Source organism: Pristiophorus japonicus, chromosome 18, assembly GCF_044704955.1.
Source record: "Pristiophorus japonicus isolate sPriJap1 chromosome 18, sPriJap1.hap1, whole genome shotgun sequence".
NCBI classification, from domain to species: Eukaryota; Metazoa; Chordata; class Chondrichthyes; family Pristiophoridae; genus Pristiophorus; species Pristiophorus japonicus.
This window is the reverse complement of record NC_091994.1, coordinates 22,720,197-22,735,645: the sequence shown is the minus strand read 5'-3', so window position 1 is coordinate 22,735,645 and position 15,449 is coordinate 22,720,197. Positions and strand designations below refer to the sequence as shown.

The window sequence follows — 15,449 nt, the reverse complement described above, 5'->3', positions numbered from 1 at the left end:
TGAAGAAACGTCCGGGAAATATAAAATCGAACTTCAATGATGAACCACAAGAACAACTCTGAAATCACTGAATATTCAGTGTAAAAAGAAACACCCTTAATAAAATATATAGGTTTGCATTACAGATAAAATACTATCTATACTCCTTTAATTCAGTTCTTTTTACCGGCGAAAACAGATTTCAAATGAAGAGCCTTGGAAGGTCAGTCTTGCAATTTTGAATTAATTCTGGTCCATGAACACAATGGAGCAGCTTTTAAATGTCATGCACAAGGGTTCTTTCCACTACTTAGTATCCAAGTATTTACATTCTTTTGACTGTTACGGTGAAACCATATGAAGTGCAGTACATTCATTCTAGTGCTATTGCAATTGGTGATAGAGGAGTTTAAACCCATTCATTTTTTCACTTTGGGAACGCTGTGTTGTACAGAACTGACAAGTTTAGCTGTTGGTGGAGTCTGGATACTGCATCTCCGTGCTGAATACTTCCTTGTAGAGTGGAGGGAAGTTGTGCACTGTTTGTGGGTGTAGCAACTTGAACAGCTGGAGCTTGTCCACATGGAGGTTGCATACGGACTTCAGCATTGACAACTTGGATATCAGCTGTTGAGGAGGAAGATAAAGACTGCAGTGAGTTGTGGGAAAATAGCAATAGCCCTTTGAAAACTTATTTTCTAAATCATGTCAAAACAGTAGAATTTTTCTTTTGCTTTGAACCTTTCAGGGCCTAAAATTACCGCTTGGGATCTTAACGTATGAGCACTTAATGCTTTCCATGACATTTCTCTGTCCACTATTTTAAAACTGGTGTTAACAGCTTCATTAAAATAATGGACAGAGAAATACGATATTAAATTCCTAGGCTCAGATGTCATGTTGAAAAGGTACCATTGGACTGTATGCAAAACTGGACCATTCACTCCCAACTGATGTTGAACAACTTGTGTTCATTCAGGCACATATATGGCCTAAACTGACCCTGATGGTAGGCTGGAAAATATATCAGAGTAGAGCAGATTGTATTTGCAACTGAAGAGTTGGTATTTATTTGGCATTTGAGAGTTTACTCGGCATGACATTTGTTGTGGTTTCTACAGGGTCATTTTAATCTAACTCCCCAGAAGAAAATGCCAGGGATCGGGTGTACCACTGGTTTTGCAATGGAGTGTAAAATCGGGCGGGGTGCAAAACCAGTGTTGCACCAGATCCCATCAGCTTTCAAACGGCGGCTTAGGTTAAAATTTCTCTCTGTTGTAGGTTTTACCCATGAGCGGTGTTCGACAAGACGCCAGCAGAGCAGTCTGATTGGCTGCCTGATGGTTCCAACATGAGGAGGCTCCCCCCCGCCATACCTAATCCTCCCCTACCGATCCCAGATTCCCCCGCCACCATCGCAATCCCAAACTGAGCCAGCTGATCCCCTCCCTCGCTCCCTCATCACATCTGCAGGCCTACCTGCCCATAGCTAGCCAGCCTCTCAATCTGGCTGGCTTCAAGCTGGAATCCGAGGCCTCGCATGCAAATCAGGCCCAGCCGTTAAAAGCAGCAGAGTCTGTGAGAAACCCGGCCTCCCAGGTTTCCCGCCCACCTCGGAGCCCCGCCCCCAACCTGGACAAAATTCCAGCCAGTCACATGGCCTTACTTATTGCAGTTTGCAAATATTCAGAAATTCACTTGTTTTTCATATAATTACATTTTAAAAATAAAGTGTGATGAAGATTGTGCCCAAGAAACTAAAGTTAACTGTACATTGTGTCTAATTTCTTGAATTGAAATTAAAAACAGCCATAATTTTATTGTTATAGCCGCTGTGCTCATTATTTAATGAACCATTTTAGTGGTTTACTTTTATTAACTGGAAAAAACTTCAAGATGTTTTTCCCCATGAGTGAAATAATTTTCTAATATTAAATGCAGAACCACGACAAGTATAAATATTTATAAAGGAAAGTGGGATTAGACACTTTCTGCTACTTCAGTTGCTGCTTAGGTTTATGATGTTAGTTTTTGATGCAAAGTAAATGTGACAGTAAGCAGCCTGAATTAAGATAATGCACAGAGGAAAGGATGATCAAGCAATTCAAATCCTGGGGGAGGAATTAACTCTCCAAGGCGGTTTTAACGGAGGCGGGTTGGGGGCGAGCGACCAATCACTCTCAGAAGACGGGTCGGTCACTAAAATATTTTCAGGAGGCTGTGTGCCTCAATTTTAACTTCTATTATTTTTAACACCTGCAGGCCGGGTTTCCCAGGCCTCGGGAATGGTGGCAGATGAAAGGAGGTGCGAAAGTCCGGATCCAATAACAGCAACTTGCATTTATATAACGCCTTTAATATAGTAAAACGTCCCAAGGTGCTTCACAGGAGCGTTATCAAAAATTTGACACCGAGCCATATAAGGGAATGTTAGGCAGATGACCAAAAGTGGTAAATGTCTTTACAGCTTTGCTTATGGGCCAGGACGAGCAGGAGTTCCGGCCCAACAGCTTCCCTTTTAAACCACCTCGATCAGAATATTGCGATCAACCTCCTCCTCTCATGTTTAGAGCCCCGAAGACCCCGATCGCTCCTTGATCCAAACTGCAAAGACCCCAAATGATCCCCGACCCAAACCCCAAAGATCCTGATCTCTCCCCGAGCCAAACCCCAAAGACCCCGATCTCTCCCCGAGCCAAACCCCAAAGATCCTAAGCGATCCCTGACCCTCGATCCAAGCTCCAAAGACCCCTATCACTCCCCGACAGCCCCCCCGCCCGACGGTCAGCCAGCCTGTCAATGTGGCTGGCTGCTGTCGGACAGGAAACCTGTTGAAAACATTTTTAAACAGGTCTTTGCTTTTAAATTCGGCAGGACTTGTGGGAAACTTGGACTTATGGACTTCCCATTTGCAAATTCCACCCCGCCCCCACTCTCTTCCCGTCTCAGGACCCATGCTTCCAAGTTATGTAAGCCGATTTCATCAAACCGCTAATTTAAGAAAAGAGTCAAAATATAATTTTTGTACACAAAAAATTATTCCCCATAAAAATGGTCACAAGGAGCATACTGTGGTCAGATTCAAGTATTCGCATTCTGTTTTAGAAATTTACTGACATTTTTGCCAACGTAACACAAAAGAAAATGCTCCTGCATTCTGAATACGCAGAACTGCTCTGCTCAGATAAAGATTATATTTGGGATTAGGATTACGACGGAGTGGAGATAAAAATAGACAACTGGTAAATCCTTCTCCAAGAGCTCAATTAATCATTCATTCAGCAGTTCACCAAAACAAAATTGAAAACACATAAGAAAATCACTGTCTTTGTGTTATCAGACTGCTGATTTGATCCAGTCTTGGATTAGCTGCAATGTCCTTTAGCTAAGTAGAGGAAGCCATCATATCCGGCCTCTGCCACAAGTCCGTACCCTTGCCACTGACGGCACCACCTCCTCAGCAACAGGGATGGATTTTAACTCCTAGATGTGAAGCCGGAGGCGGGGGTAGGGGAGCTGATGGCCTCTCCGTCTCACTGATTTTAACGGCCGCACCTCGTTAACATCCTGCTGACCAGTTGCCTGCCTGAAACTTCTGCACCTTTTGCCTCCGCTAAAGAAAGCTTTTGATTCACCTTAGAGCGCCTCATCTTATTTCCCGCTAGCTTTTACTGGATGGGTTGCCATTGGGGTTCTTTGAATGTCATAGATTTGAGGGGAAATTTCTTCACGCAGAGGGTTGTGGGGGTCTGGAACTCACTGCCTGAAAGGGCGGTATAGGCAGAACCCCTCACCACATTTAAAAAGTACTTGGATGTGCACCTGAAGTGCCGTAACCTCAGAGTTACGGACCTTGGAAAGTGGGATTAGGCTGGATAGTCTCTTGTTGGCCGGCATGGACACGATGGGCCGAAATAGCCTCCTTCTGTGCTGTAAACTTCTATGATAGGACCCTTATTAGCATATATTAATGAGGCTCCTACCTAAGGCGGGGGTGCCTTGGATGCCGAGAAAAAGGGCCCAGTTAATATAGCGGCAAGTGGGAATTGAGTGGGAACAGGGGTGGTAAGTCTTTACAAAGCTATTTTAACTGCGTGCCTGCCCTGGTTACAATTCCCAGATTGTCTCAAGTTAAGCAAAACTGGTCACAACCTTGGTGTTCCACCTTGAGCTGAGTTTCCGACTCCATATCCTCACCATCACAAAGACCATCTACTTCCATCTCCGGATTATTGCTTGCCGCCATCTCTACCTCATCTCATCGGCCATTGAATCCCTCATCCATGCCTTTGTCACTTCCCGACTAGACTGTTCCAATACTCTCCTGGTCAGTCTTCCATCCCCCTCTCTCCCTAAACCTTAGATCATTAAAAACTTTCCTGTATCCCATCCTGCACCAAATCTTGCTCGTCAATCAATCTGTCCTTACTGGCCTATATTGGCTCCCATTCCCCCAATGCCTCAAATTTTAAATTCTCACCCTTGCGTTTAAATCCGTCCATTGCCTCACCCCTCACTATCTCTGTAACTTCCTCTAGCACTACAACCTTTCCCTGAACTCTCCATTCCTCTGAATCCAGCCTTGGGAATTCCCGCCCTTTGCTCCACCACTGGCCGGTAGGCTTTCAGGCACTGACTTTCCTATTCTCTGGGATTCCCTTCCTAAATCTCCTCTACCTCCCTGTACTCTCACTCCTTAAAATCCACCTCTTTGACCAAGCTTTTGATCATAATGCCCAATAGTTTTTTGACTTGGTGTCCATTTTTCCCCCTTACACTTCTGTGATGTACCTTGGAACATTTTTCAACATTAAAGTGCTGTACTAATGCATGCTGTCATTGTTGTTTATCTGCAGTTGATTGTACTCTGTTGTACTAATTTCTGTGTTTATGACCCCATGCTGTTTATCTCCTGAACAAAACATTCTAACTTACAGGTAAGCTGACACATTAATATACCTTTGATAACTTGTCATCATCCAGGTGATTTTTGTGAATGACATATTGTAATGCTTCATAAATCTTGTCCTGTAGTTTCTTGACTTTTCTAGCTTCTGTCAGCCATGGCCGATCTTCAAGAAAGGGACAAAGCGAGACATTATTCCACACCTATAAAAAACTGTTTGGAAAGATAATGAATTGGCTGCTTATGAAACCTCTTACTGGTTTCTTGTACGGCAAACTCAATGACCATTCATCCAATGCCTATATAACATGTGCAGCTCAGTTTATAAACAATAAAAATTCACTAAACACCAGCCCACATTAATTTGTTCCTTTTGCAGCTCAGAACTCCCCAAGGAGTTCTCCCAGTGTCCTGGCCAACATTCCTCCCACAAACAATCCAGAAAGGATGAACCGGCTTTTCAAAATCATTTGCTGTTTGTGGGAACTTTCCTGTGTGCAAAATGGCTGCCAAGCTTGTCTACAACTATTTTGTTGAAAACATTAATACAAGTGCCCCCTGATTAAAGGTGGAGTACTAAAACCGACACAATTAAACAAATTAAACTTTGGACTGTAAACTTAAATCAAATTAAAAATTGGTTCAGGCTTGTCTACATAACAACCGCAACTACATGTCAAACAAAACCCGTTGGACAAAGGCTACTTCGGGACTATCTGAGATTATGAAAGAACTTTAATTTATAAAATAGCTTATTTAAATTTGTAGCATTAAATTAAGGCTTTGACCTACAATTTCAGTCAATCCACCCTTCATTCAGGACGGTTGCTCAGTTAGTGAGATGTTTGCTAGGTGGGTAATGGGCAATAGCTTTACATATCTTGGGAAGAGCGAACATCCCATTTATATATTGGGGAGGGGTTAAACTAATATGGCAGGGGGATGGGAACCTATGCATGGAGACAGAGGGAAGTAAAATAGGGGCAGAAGCAAAAGATAGAAAGAAGAAAAGTAAAAGTGGAGGGCAGAGAAACCCAAGGCAAAAATCAAAAAGGGCCACATTGCAGGAAAATTTTAAAAGGGCAAAGTGTGTTAAAAAGACAAGCCTGAAGGCTCTGTGCCTCAATGCGAGGAGCATTCGTAATAAGGTGGGCGAATTAACTGCACAGGCAGCAATTAATGACTATGACATCATTGGCATCACAGAGACATGGCTCCAAGGTAATCAAGGCTGGGAACTCCAGAGGTATTCAACATTCAGGAAGGATAGACAGAAAGGAAAAGGAGGTGGGGTAGCGTTGCTGGTTAAAGAGGAAATTAACGCAATAGTAAGGAAGGACATTAGCTTGGATGATGTGGAATCTATATGGGTGAGCTACGGAATACCAAAGGGCAGAAAACGCTAGTGGAAGTTGTGTACAGACAGTAGTAGTGAGGTTGGGGACAGCATCAAACAAGAAATTAGGGATACGTGCAATAAAGGTACAGCAGTTATCATGGGTGACTTTAATCTACATATAGATTGGGCTAACCAAACTGGTAGCAATACGATGGAGGAGGATTTCCTGGAGTGTATTGGGTCTGGTTTTCTGGACCAATATGTTGAGGAACCAACAAGAGGGCTGACCATCCTGGACTGGGTAATGTGTAATGAGAAATGACTAATCTTGTTGTGCGAGGCCCCTTGGGAAAGAGTGACCATAATATGGTAGAATTCCTTATTAAGATGGAGAGTGACACAGTTAATTCAGAGACTAGGGTCCTGAACTTAAGGAAAGGTAACTTTGATGGTATGAGACATGAATTGGCTAGAATAGACTGGCAAATGATACTTAGAGGGTGGATAGGCAATGGCAAACATTTAAAGATCACATGGATGAACTTCAGCAATTGTACATCCCTGTCTGGAGTAAAAATAAAATGGGGAAGGTGGCTCAACCGTGGCTAACAAAGGAAATTAAGGATAGTGTTAAATCCAAGGAAGAGGCATATAAATTGGCCAGAAAAAACAACAAACCTGAGGACTGGGAGAAATTTAGAATTCAAACAGAGGAGGACAAAGGATTTAGTTCAGAGGGGAAAAATAGATTATGAGAAGAAGCTTGCCAGGAACATAAAACTGACTGCAAAAGCTTCTATAGATATGTGAAGAGAAAAAGATTAGTGAAGACAAACGCAGGTCCCTTGCAGTCGGATTCAAGTGAATTTATAATGGGGAACAAAGAAATGGCAGACCAGTTGAACAAATACTTTGGTTCTGTCTTCACGAAGGAAGACACAAATAACTTTCCGGAAGTACTAGGGGACACAGGGTCTAGTGAGAAGGAGGAACTGAAGGATATCCTTATTAGATGGAAAATTGTGTTAGGGAAATTGATGGGATTGAAGGCCGATAAATCCCCAGGGCCTGATGGTCTGCATCCCAGAGTACTTAAGGAAGTGGCCCTAGAAATAGTGAATGCATTGGTGATCATTTTCCAACAGTCTATCGACTCTGGATCAGTTCCTATGGACTGGAGGGTAGCTAATGTAACACCACTTTTTAAAAAAGGAGGGAGAGAAAACGGTTAATTATAGACCGGTTAGTGGGGAAACTGTTGGAATCGATTATTAAAGATGAAATAATAGCGAATTTGGAAAGCAGTGACAGGATCCGTCCAAGTCAACATGGATTTATGAAAGGGAAATCATGCTTGACAAATCTTCTGGAATTTATTTAGGATGTAACTGGTAGAGTGGACAAGGAGGAACCAGTGAATGTGGTGTATTTGGACTTTCAAAAGGCTTTTGACAAGCTCCCACACAAGAGATTGGTGTGCAAAATTAAAGCACATGATATTGGGGGTAATGGACTGACGTGGATAGAGAACTGGTTGGCAGACAGGAAGCAGAGAGTCGGGATAAATGGATCCTTTTCAGAATGACAGGCAGTGACTAATGGGGTGCCGCAGGGCTCAGTGCTGGGACCCCAGCTATTTACAATATACATTAATGATTTAGATGAAGGAATTGAGTGTAATATCTCCAAGTTTGCAGATGACACTAAACTGGGTGGCGGTGTGAGCTGTGAGGAGGACGCTAAGAGGCTGCGGGGCGACTTGGACAGGTTAGGTAAGTGGGCAAACGAGTGGCAGATGCAGTATAACGTGGATAAATGGGAGGTTATCCATTTTGGGGGCAAAAACACGGAGGCAGAATATTATCTGAATGGCAGCAGATTAGGAAATGGGGAGGTGCAACGAGACCTGGGTGTCATGGTACATCAGTCGTTGAAGGTTGGCATGCAGGAACAGCAGGCGGTGAAGAAGGCAAATGGTATGTTGGCCTTCATAGCTAGAGGTTTTGAGTATAGGAGCAAGGAGGTCTTACTGCAGTTGTACAGGGCCTTGGTGAGGCCTCACCTGGAATATTGTGTTCAGTTTTGGTCTCTGAATCGGAGGAAGGACGGTCTTGCTATTGAGAGAGTGCAGCGAAGGTTCACCAGACTGATTCCTGGGATGGCTGGTCTGACATATGAGGAGCGACTGGATCGACTGGGCCTTTATTCGCTGGAGTTTAGAAGGTTGAGAGGGGATCTCATAGAAACATATAAAATTCTGACGGGACTGGCAGGAAGAATGTTCCCGGTGTTGGGGAAGTCCAGAACCAGGGGACACAGTCTAAGGATAAGGGGTAAGCCATTTAGAACTGAGATGAGGAGAAACTTCTTCACTCAGAGAGTTGTTAACCTGTGGAATTCCCTGCCGCAGAGAGTTGTTGATGCCAGTTCGTTGGATATATTCAAGAGGTAGTTAGATGTGGCCCTTACTGCTAAAGGGATCAAGTGGTATGGGGAGAAAGCAGGAAAGGGGTGGTGAGGTGAAATATCAGCTATGATCTTATTGGAATGCTGGTGCAGGCTCAAACGGCAGAATGGCCTACTCCGGCACCTATTTTCTATGTTTCTATGAAAATAGGACCTGAATGGACAAAGGATTTGGGGTTTGAAATTGCCCTTTGCCCCGTTTGGGGGCGGTAACATTCCAGGGGCAGGACTTCCAGCGCCTGGCCCGGAAGTCCCACACACGTGTGGAACTGGGCCATGCGCCCCTTAAAGGGAAGGCCTGCAGTGCCCTGGGTCATCATTTTTACTTGTCGGCCAGACAATGGCGGCCCTCGAGTCGACTGAGCTGCCATCATGCAGCCCGGCACTCCATTTTGGGTGCCAGGCTGCTGGCCCAGTCGATCGCATCCCTGGTGATCCAATAGCAGCCACCAAAGAGCCTGCAGAATGCACAGCGACCTTCCCCTTCAATTGAAGGGGAGAGGCGTTGTAGCGCTGGCCTCCTCAGTGCGTTGCTGGAGTGCCACGCTACCGCCCCGGGAACGCCCCTCCAAAGGAAGCAGAGCGTCGGAGTCATGTTCAAATCAGAAAAGAAGATAACATGTCACTAGAATCGGCCATCTCAATGGGAGAGAAAACTTGTCTAGATCTTGCAACAGTTTAATCAGGGACCTCTATTTACAATTTAGAATATTCAATCACACACTGGACTTCTTTGTTTTAGATGACTGGATGTTTAAATCTTAAGCTATCCAGTTAAAAAGGGAGGAGGGAAATAAGGTGATTCATTACAAAATAGGAGAACACCCATTTTTCAATATAATTAGAGCCCTGACAAATTGAATTTCCAGAAAAAGCATGTTCCAAGCTGTACATTCTTGTGATTGTGGCAAGCAGGTTGTTATTATGGAGAAAAACAGATAGATAGTCTCTTGTTCTACATTTAAAGAGGAATGTTGTGTTCCTAATAGATTTTCACATATCTGATGTTCAGGTATTTAAATTATACAAAAATGGAACAGCAGCCATGAAACAGTCACCTTGATCAGGAAGTACTGGCAACAAGGAAACTCCTGTCTGCAATTTTATTGTTGTTGGATCAGCTCAGTTAATGGTCTTAACTCGGTTATTTCTCCATTAAGTATTTATAAAAAATGACCCCCTTTTATGTTATTATCTCTCCTGTCGTTAAGTCTTTGTGGAAAGTTCCCCAGGTAGGGCTCTGCCAGTCTAGTCTTATTGGCGGGGGTGGGGGGGGAAGACGGTAAGAAAGAAAAAGAAAATTGTGGATGAGGGAAAGAGAGCAAAAGAAAAAAAGTGTAGGGGGAGCGAAGGAGGAAGAGAAGGGAAGATATTGACTTATGGAGGCCAGTCTACATTGGATAAATGCCATTGGGTACAGGACTGATGCCTATTTCTATTGCCAAAAAACTAAGAGAGACTTGCATTTATAAAGCGCCTTTCAAGACATCCCAAAGCGCTTTACAGCTAATGAAGTGTAGGCACTGTTGTAATGTAGGAAACATGGCAGCCAATTTGTGCACAGCAAGCTCCCACAAACAGCAGTGTGATAATGACCAGATAAGCTGTTTTTTAACAATTCGGCAAACGTTTCTCAGTCTCCTGTTTCCTTCTTGCATCCTAAGATGTGGTGCTCATTTATCCATTCTGGTGCAATGAAAGTGAACTCAGCTGCGATTGAAAGCCAAGACGTTCAGCCCAGAGTCCAGCCATCAACTGGCTGCACTACCTGACCACTGTGAAATAGCCATGACATGGGCAGTGCAAAAAATTGGGGTAAGTTGCACCTTCTCAGCTTCCCTCCCTCTCCGCCACACACATCCCTTTCAGGAAGCACTTTGGCTCCACTGGTTAGGTGGAAATGTATTGAGTGAGGAATCATGGAAAAGAACACATTCTTTGATTCGATATTACTGAACCAACAGACAGCATCACTAGATTACACAACAATGAAACGCTTTCAAATACAGGATATGGCCCATGGTCATTGCACTTTCCAGTTTAATGCTTTAACATCCATAGTTTACATACCTGGTGACAATAAGATGCCAGCTGTGAACAGTGCAATCTCTTCCTCTGTCAAATGCAGGCAGCACAAGCTTTTAGCCAAGTCAAAGACAATGCAAATCAAATCATCACAACCTGAGGAAGAGAGGAAACCATCAGCCCTGTAAAGCCAGCCACAAGAACACGTGGAAAGAAATTCATTGAAAATAAACTGTGGATAATGGAGATACACTTTGACATCATCATCGTAAAACATCCACAAGAGTAAATTATTTCTGTAGATTCCTAAATCTAAATGTTATAAAATAGCGTTTGGGAATCTTCTGAATTACAGAACATTTTAAGGTAGATTTGAGTCCTCACTCTCCACAAGTGTGCAATAGGCTCACAATTGTCCACGTTGGTAGCATGTGAGTTACTTCATCATGGACGAGGCCTCGGAAATCAACCCCATTACAAATCATCTTATTACATGACCAAAATGGAAATTCAAATCTAAGGTTTAACCTTATTTTTGTGCCTATACCAATATGGTGGGCGGCGCCCCCCGCCCACCCCCCTCCAGCTTATAATGAGTGTGCGCTTCCTGTCTGCCATATTGCAAGCTTAGGTGCCCGTTCAGCACCATTAAATTTCTAGGCCAGTTGCATTTACTTCTGACGCCCCCTTATTTTCATGCTAATCAAATCTTACCCAAGGATTTGAAGATCTGCGTGCCTCCGTACTTCCCTTCAAAAAACAGTGTATTGTTCAAAGGGTTATATGCTCGGCACATTCGAACCAACAAGACCTCAAGGCAACCTAGAACAGGAAGACAGAACATTTTCTCTCTAATGTCACAAAATTAACACCTTTTAATTTGGAACCGAAACGTCAATGTGTGGTTAGAATTTGAGAGTTTCACATCAGCATTAAAACTGACATTCCAAACAGAATTTTTAAAATGGGAGGACAAACTGGAAAAAGAAATTGGTTTGCTTCAAAATAAAGGCAAGATAAGCATATCTGAAGTAAATGGTTAATTAAAGGAGTGCCATTTGTACTTGAGAATTGAGGGAATGTCAGAAATGCTTACTAAGCACTTTGGGGGCAATTTTACCCTAAGACCCTCGGCCACCCATCGGGAAACTGATGGAATCAATTGCAACACTTGTTTTATACCCGACCCGATTTTACTCTCCATTGAAGGTAATAAGAGAGCAATATTGGATGGGGTGCAAAACCCACGTTTCTCCCGATCCGCTCGGCAAGTTAGGTTACAATGATCAACATTTGTCTCTGTTTTCACAGAGGAAGGTGAAAGTTGGATTAACTGAAGGGAATGAGAAACATCCACTCTTAGAAATATTCAAAGAAAACTGCAACGGAAGAGAAGAAAAGTTACAAGAGGACTGAAATTAACAAGAGGACTTAGACTCGGGGTTATTGCGAGAAGGATGAGCGGAAGTTAAGTGAATTTTTTTCCACTCAGAAGGTTTTTAAGAACAGCTTTACCACATGTGGCTATTGAGGCAATGACTGGTACGTTTAAAATGGAATTGGATTAAGTATTTGAAAAGGAAGAATATTAAAGAATACAGTCAAAGAGGAAAGAAATGGTATTCGAACGGATAGCTGCATTTGAGCCAGCATTGGCACAAGCACAAAATGTCTGTGCTGTAATTCCAAGATCAATACATCACTTTATAATTTTAAACAGTAAGTAAATCAGCTCTGATGTTCCTAGTTTGTCAACAGTTCATATCTGACTTGGCTCTCACGTCCACTTTAAAAGCAGGTCTACCTATTTACAAAATCAGGCCATAAATCCAGTCAGCTGTTTCTTCATTATTTGCTTTTCACAAGTGTGATTTATTTTGCAACAAAAATAATTATAGCTCTGAAAAGCAGCACACAATATGCGGGGGGGGGGGAATCAAGTCTACTTCTTTTGCTGTGTCTAACTTTTTTATAATTACTATGATTTCTTTGACGTACTATGATGCAATGATCTATCACTTTAAAATTGAATGGGTCTGCTCCTCAATTATGCATAGTATTATCAGTTTTTATAAAGATGCACTTAAGGACATACAGGCAATTTTCCAAAGACAGTCATACAGCTGCTGTGTTGGTATTTCCCTACATTCTTATGGACCAAATATTTAGAATATTCCACTGAAATGAAGGAAATATACTGGCGTGTCCACTGGTGGTTGTTTTGCAGTGTAGCCTATAAGGGACAGGCAAAATTGCAATCTTGAAAAATATAATACATGTAAATTTTATAAAGGTACACAGTACATTTCTACCTTTGTAACATTGTCCAATTACTGCGACTTTGGTCTACTGAATGTAACCCTTCTCTCTGCTTCAACATCAGTAGTAGGACCTTCAGTCACCATGTCCCTGCAGTTGCATTCAGTTCCTGAACCTGTCTGTATTGTTACCTCTTTTTCCACCATCATGAGCTTCCTTAAAACCTTTGAATATGCATTCAATCATCTCCCTTAACTTTCCTCCTTCTTCTTGCTCGAGTTCCCCGAGCCCCTGAAAAGAGCCTTGGGATATGGCTATGTAGCCTATACTTATTTATCTTCTTCACAGAATCTGTACTAGGTCCATTCCTCTGAAAGCAGGATAATACATCTACAGCTGATTAAACCTGTAGGGGGGAGCAGATCCACAAACATAACCCCAGTCGACCCCTAGCAGAGAATGTATGTTCTAGGCATAATATTTTCATACTGGTGACTATGGGCTCAATTTTAGCCATGACTTGCTCCAATTTTTTTGGAGTAAGTTGGTTTTTCTGTTTTTTTTTAAAGTTCCAACCACTTGGGTTTTATTCAAAATAAACAATTTGGAATACAATATATCACAGGGCTGCCATTCTCAAGGACAGTAGATGTTAGCTCATCAAGATGGTTAGTCCTTTTTATTTTTTGCCTTCAACTTCCCCGTTCCTTTCTTGTCGTGCTTCTTGGCAAACCGCATGTTCCTCAGAAACTTGGGATCAACTAATTTCAGGGGCTCAAATCGGCAGAAACAAGTTGCTCGCGGGCCGGTGCGGGAGACTATTCGGCCAGTGATAGGGGAGGCGAACATCGGGGAGTCCCTTTGGCCAGGGACAGGGGCGATGTGCATCGGGTCCTGCTGACAGCTTGCAGGACACGCTGGGAGGGCGAGGAGCATGCGCACAGACTCCACTGCGCATGCGTAAGCTGCCGGCAGTGGTTTTGGTGCAGGGCTGTAGCTTCGCCCCCCCCCCCCACTTCACCACGGACGCCGCGGCAGGACCCGGGACACTCGGCAGAGGGGCCAGGATATTCAGTACGTTTTTTGCCGCCGTTTTGAGCGCACAAAGTCGCCGCATTTCGGCTGAGTGCGCCGAAAAAAGGGGTTGGGGAAAATCTAGCCCCTTGTCTGTAGGAATAGGCTATAAAAAAAGAAGATAGTTTATATTCTACAGTGCAGATGGAGATGCCCTTCATTTCAGTCCCTTGCACGATATCCAATAGAGAGACTGTCATCCCAGTTGGATTCAAAGCAGGCCCAGAGGTGAAATGACAGGGTTCTGATCCTCAGTCCCACCCAGACCCTCGGCTTTACTACTACTCTGCGGCTGCTCTTTTCCGCTGTGCATTTCCATTACTCATAATGCGACTGAAATATTCCTGCTATGGTCCCAATGTACAAATTTCCCAGAACATAGTTGTTTTGCCCTCATCAGTAACCAGTTATTTTTGTCAGAATAAGAGCATGGATGCAATATATACCTGCTTTAAGGAGTATGATCTGATCGTTCTGACACAGGTCCATGAATCCACTGATGCGCTTGGCAAATTCCACCACATACTGGATTGCATTGGTTACTTGGATTGCGCACTGCTGCCACATGGCCTCGCAGGACTGTTCAAATACAGGACCAAAGTCAATGTACTGTACAAAATACATTACCGGATCGTGTACTGCACATGTAGTTTGTGAATCTATCAAGTAATACAGTGACTGGGTGATCAGTATGTTTCTTTACCTTAACATTTTGTTAAATTAAGTAATTCTTATAACTTAGCATATACTCATTACAAATCAAACATATAGTTGCACTTTTCGTGACAATAAGAGGATATCCTGCAGCAGTAGGCAGTAACTCACGGAAAATCCTACTACAGATTGAATCCCATGTTAACAGGACAGTCGCAGTGCAGCCCATTTCTCCTTGTGCTCGCTGACCTACATTGGCTCCCGGTTAAGCAACGCCTAGATTTCAAAATTCTCATCCTTCATTCAAATCCCTCCATGGTCTTGCCCCTCCCTATCTCTATAATCTCCACCACCCACCCGCCTCCCCCAATTCTGCCCTTGAGCATCCCTGATTATAACCGCTCAACCATTGGTGGCCGTGCCTTCTGCTGCCCAGGCCCCAAGCTCTGGAACTCCCTCTCTAAACCTCTCCACCTCTCTTTCATCCTTTAAGGCACTGCTTAAAACATACCTCTTTAAACAAGCTTTTGGTCATTTGCGCTAATTTCTACTTATGCAGCTTGGTGTAAAATTTTTATCTCATAATACTCCTGTGAAGCGCATTGGGATGTTTCACTACGATAAAGGCGCTATTATAAATACAAGTTGTTTTACTTAAGCGACATGTTCCTGGCTGCAGTGCTCGGAGTTATGGGGCTTTCACGCCCATGCTATGATGGGTCCAGCAAGCATTTCAGGTGCAACCCC

The 15,449-nt window shown here is 43.3% G+C and overlaps 1 protein-coding gene across 2 annotated transcripts in view; it reads right to left on the bottom strand.

Moving 5' to 3' along the window:
* Positions 1–399: 399 nt before the first annotated feature.
* The window catches only part of LOC139229159 (nuclear receptor ROR-beta-like), a 64,995-nt gene continuing 49,945 nt past the window's right edge, over positions 400–15,449 (bottom strand). For both annotated transcript variants that reach the window (XM_070860821.1, XM_070860820.1), the window contains exons 6-10: positions 14,495–14,627; positions 11,430–11,537; positions 10,761–10,871; positions 4,939–5,051; positions 400–606 (exon numbers count right to left, since the gene is read on the bottom strand). In XM_070860821.1, coding sequence (XP_070716922.1) covers positions 445–606; positions 4,939–5,051; positions 10,761–10,871; positions 11,430–11,537; positions 14,495–14,627 — 627 coding nt within the window. In that variant the 3' untranslated portion in view covers positions 400–444. The remainder of the gene's footprint in view (positions 607–4,938; positions 5,052–10,760; positions 10,872–11,429; positions 11,538–14,494; positions 14,628–15,449) is intronic.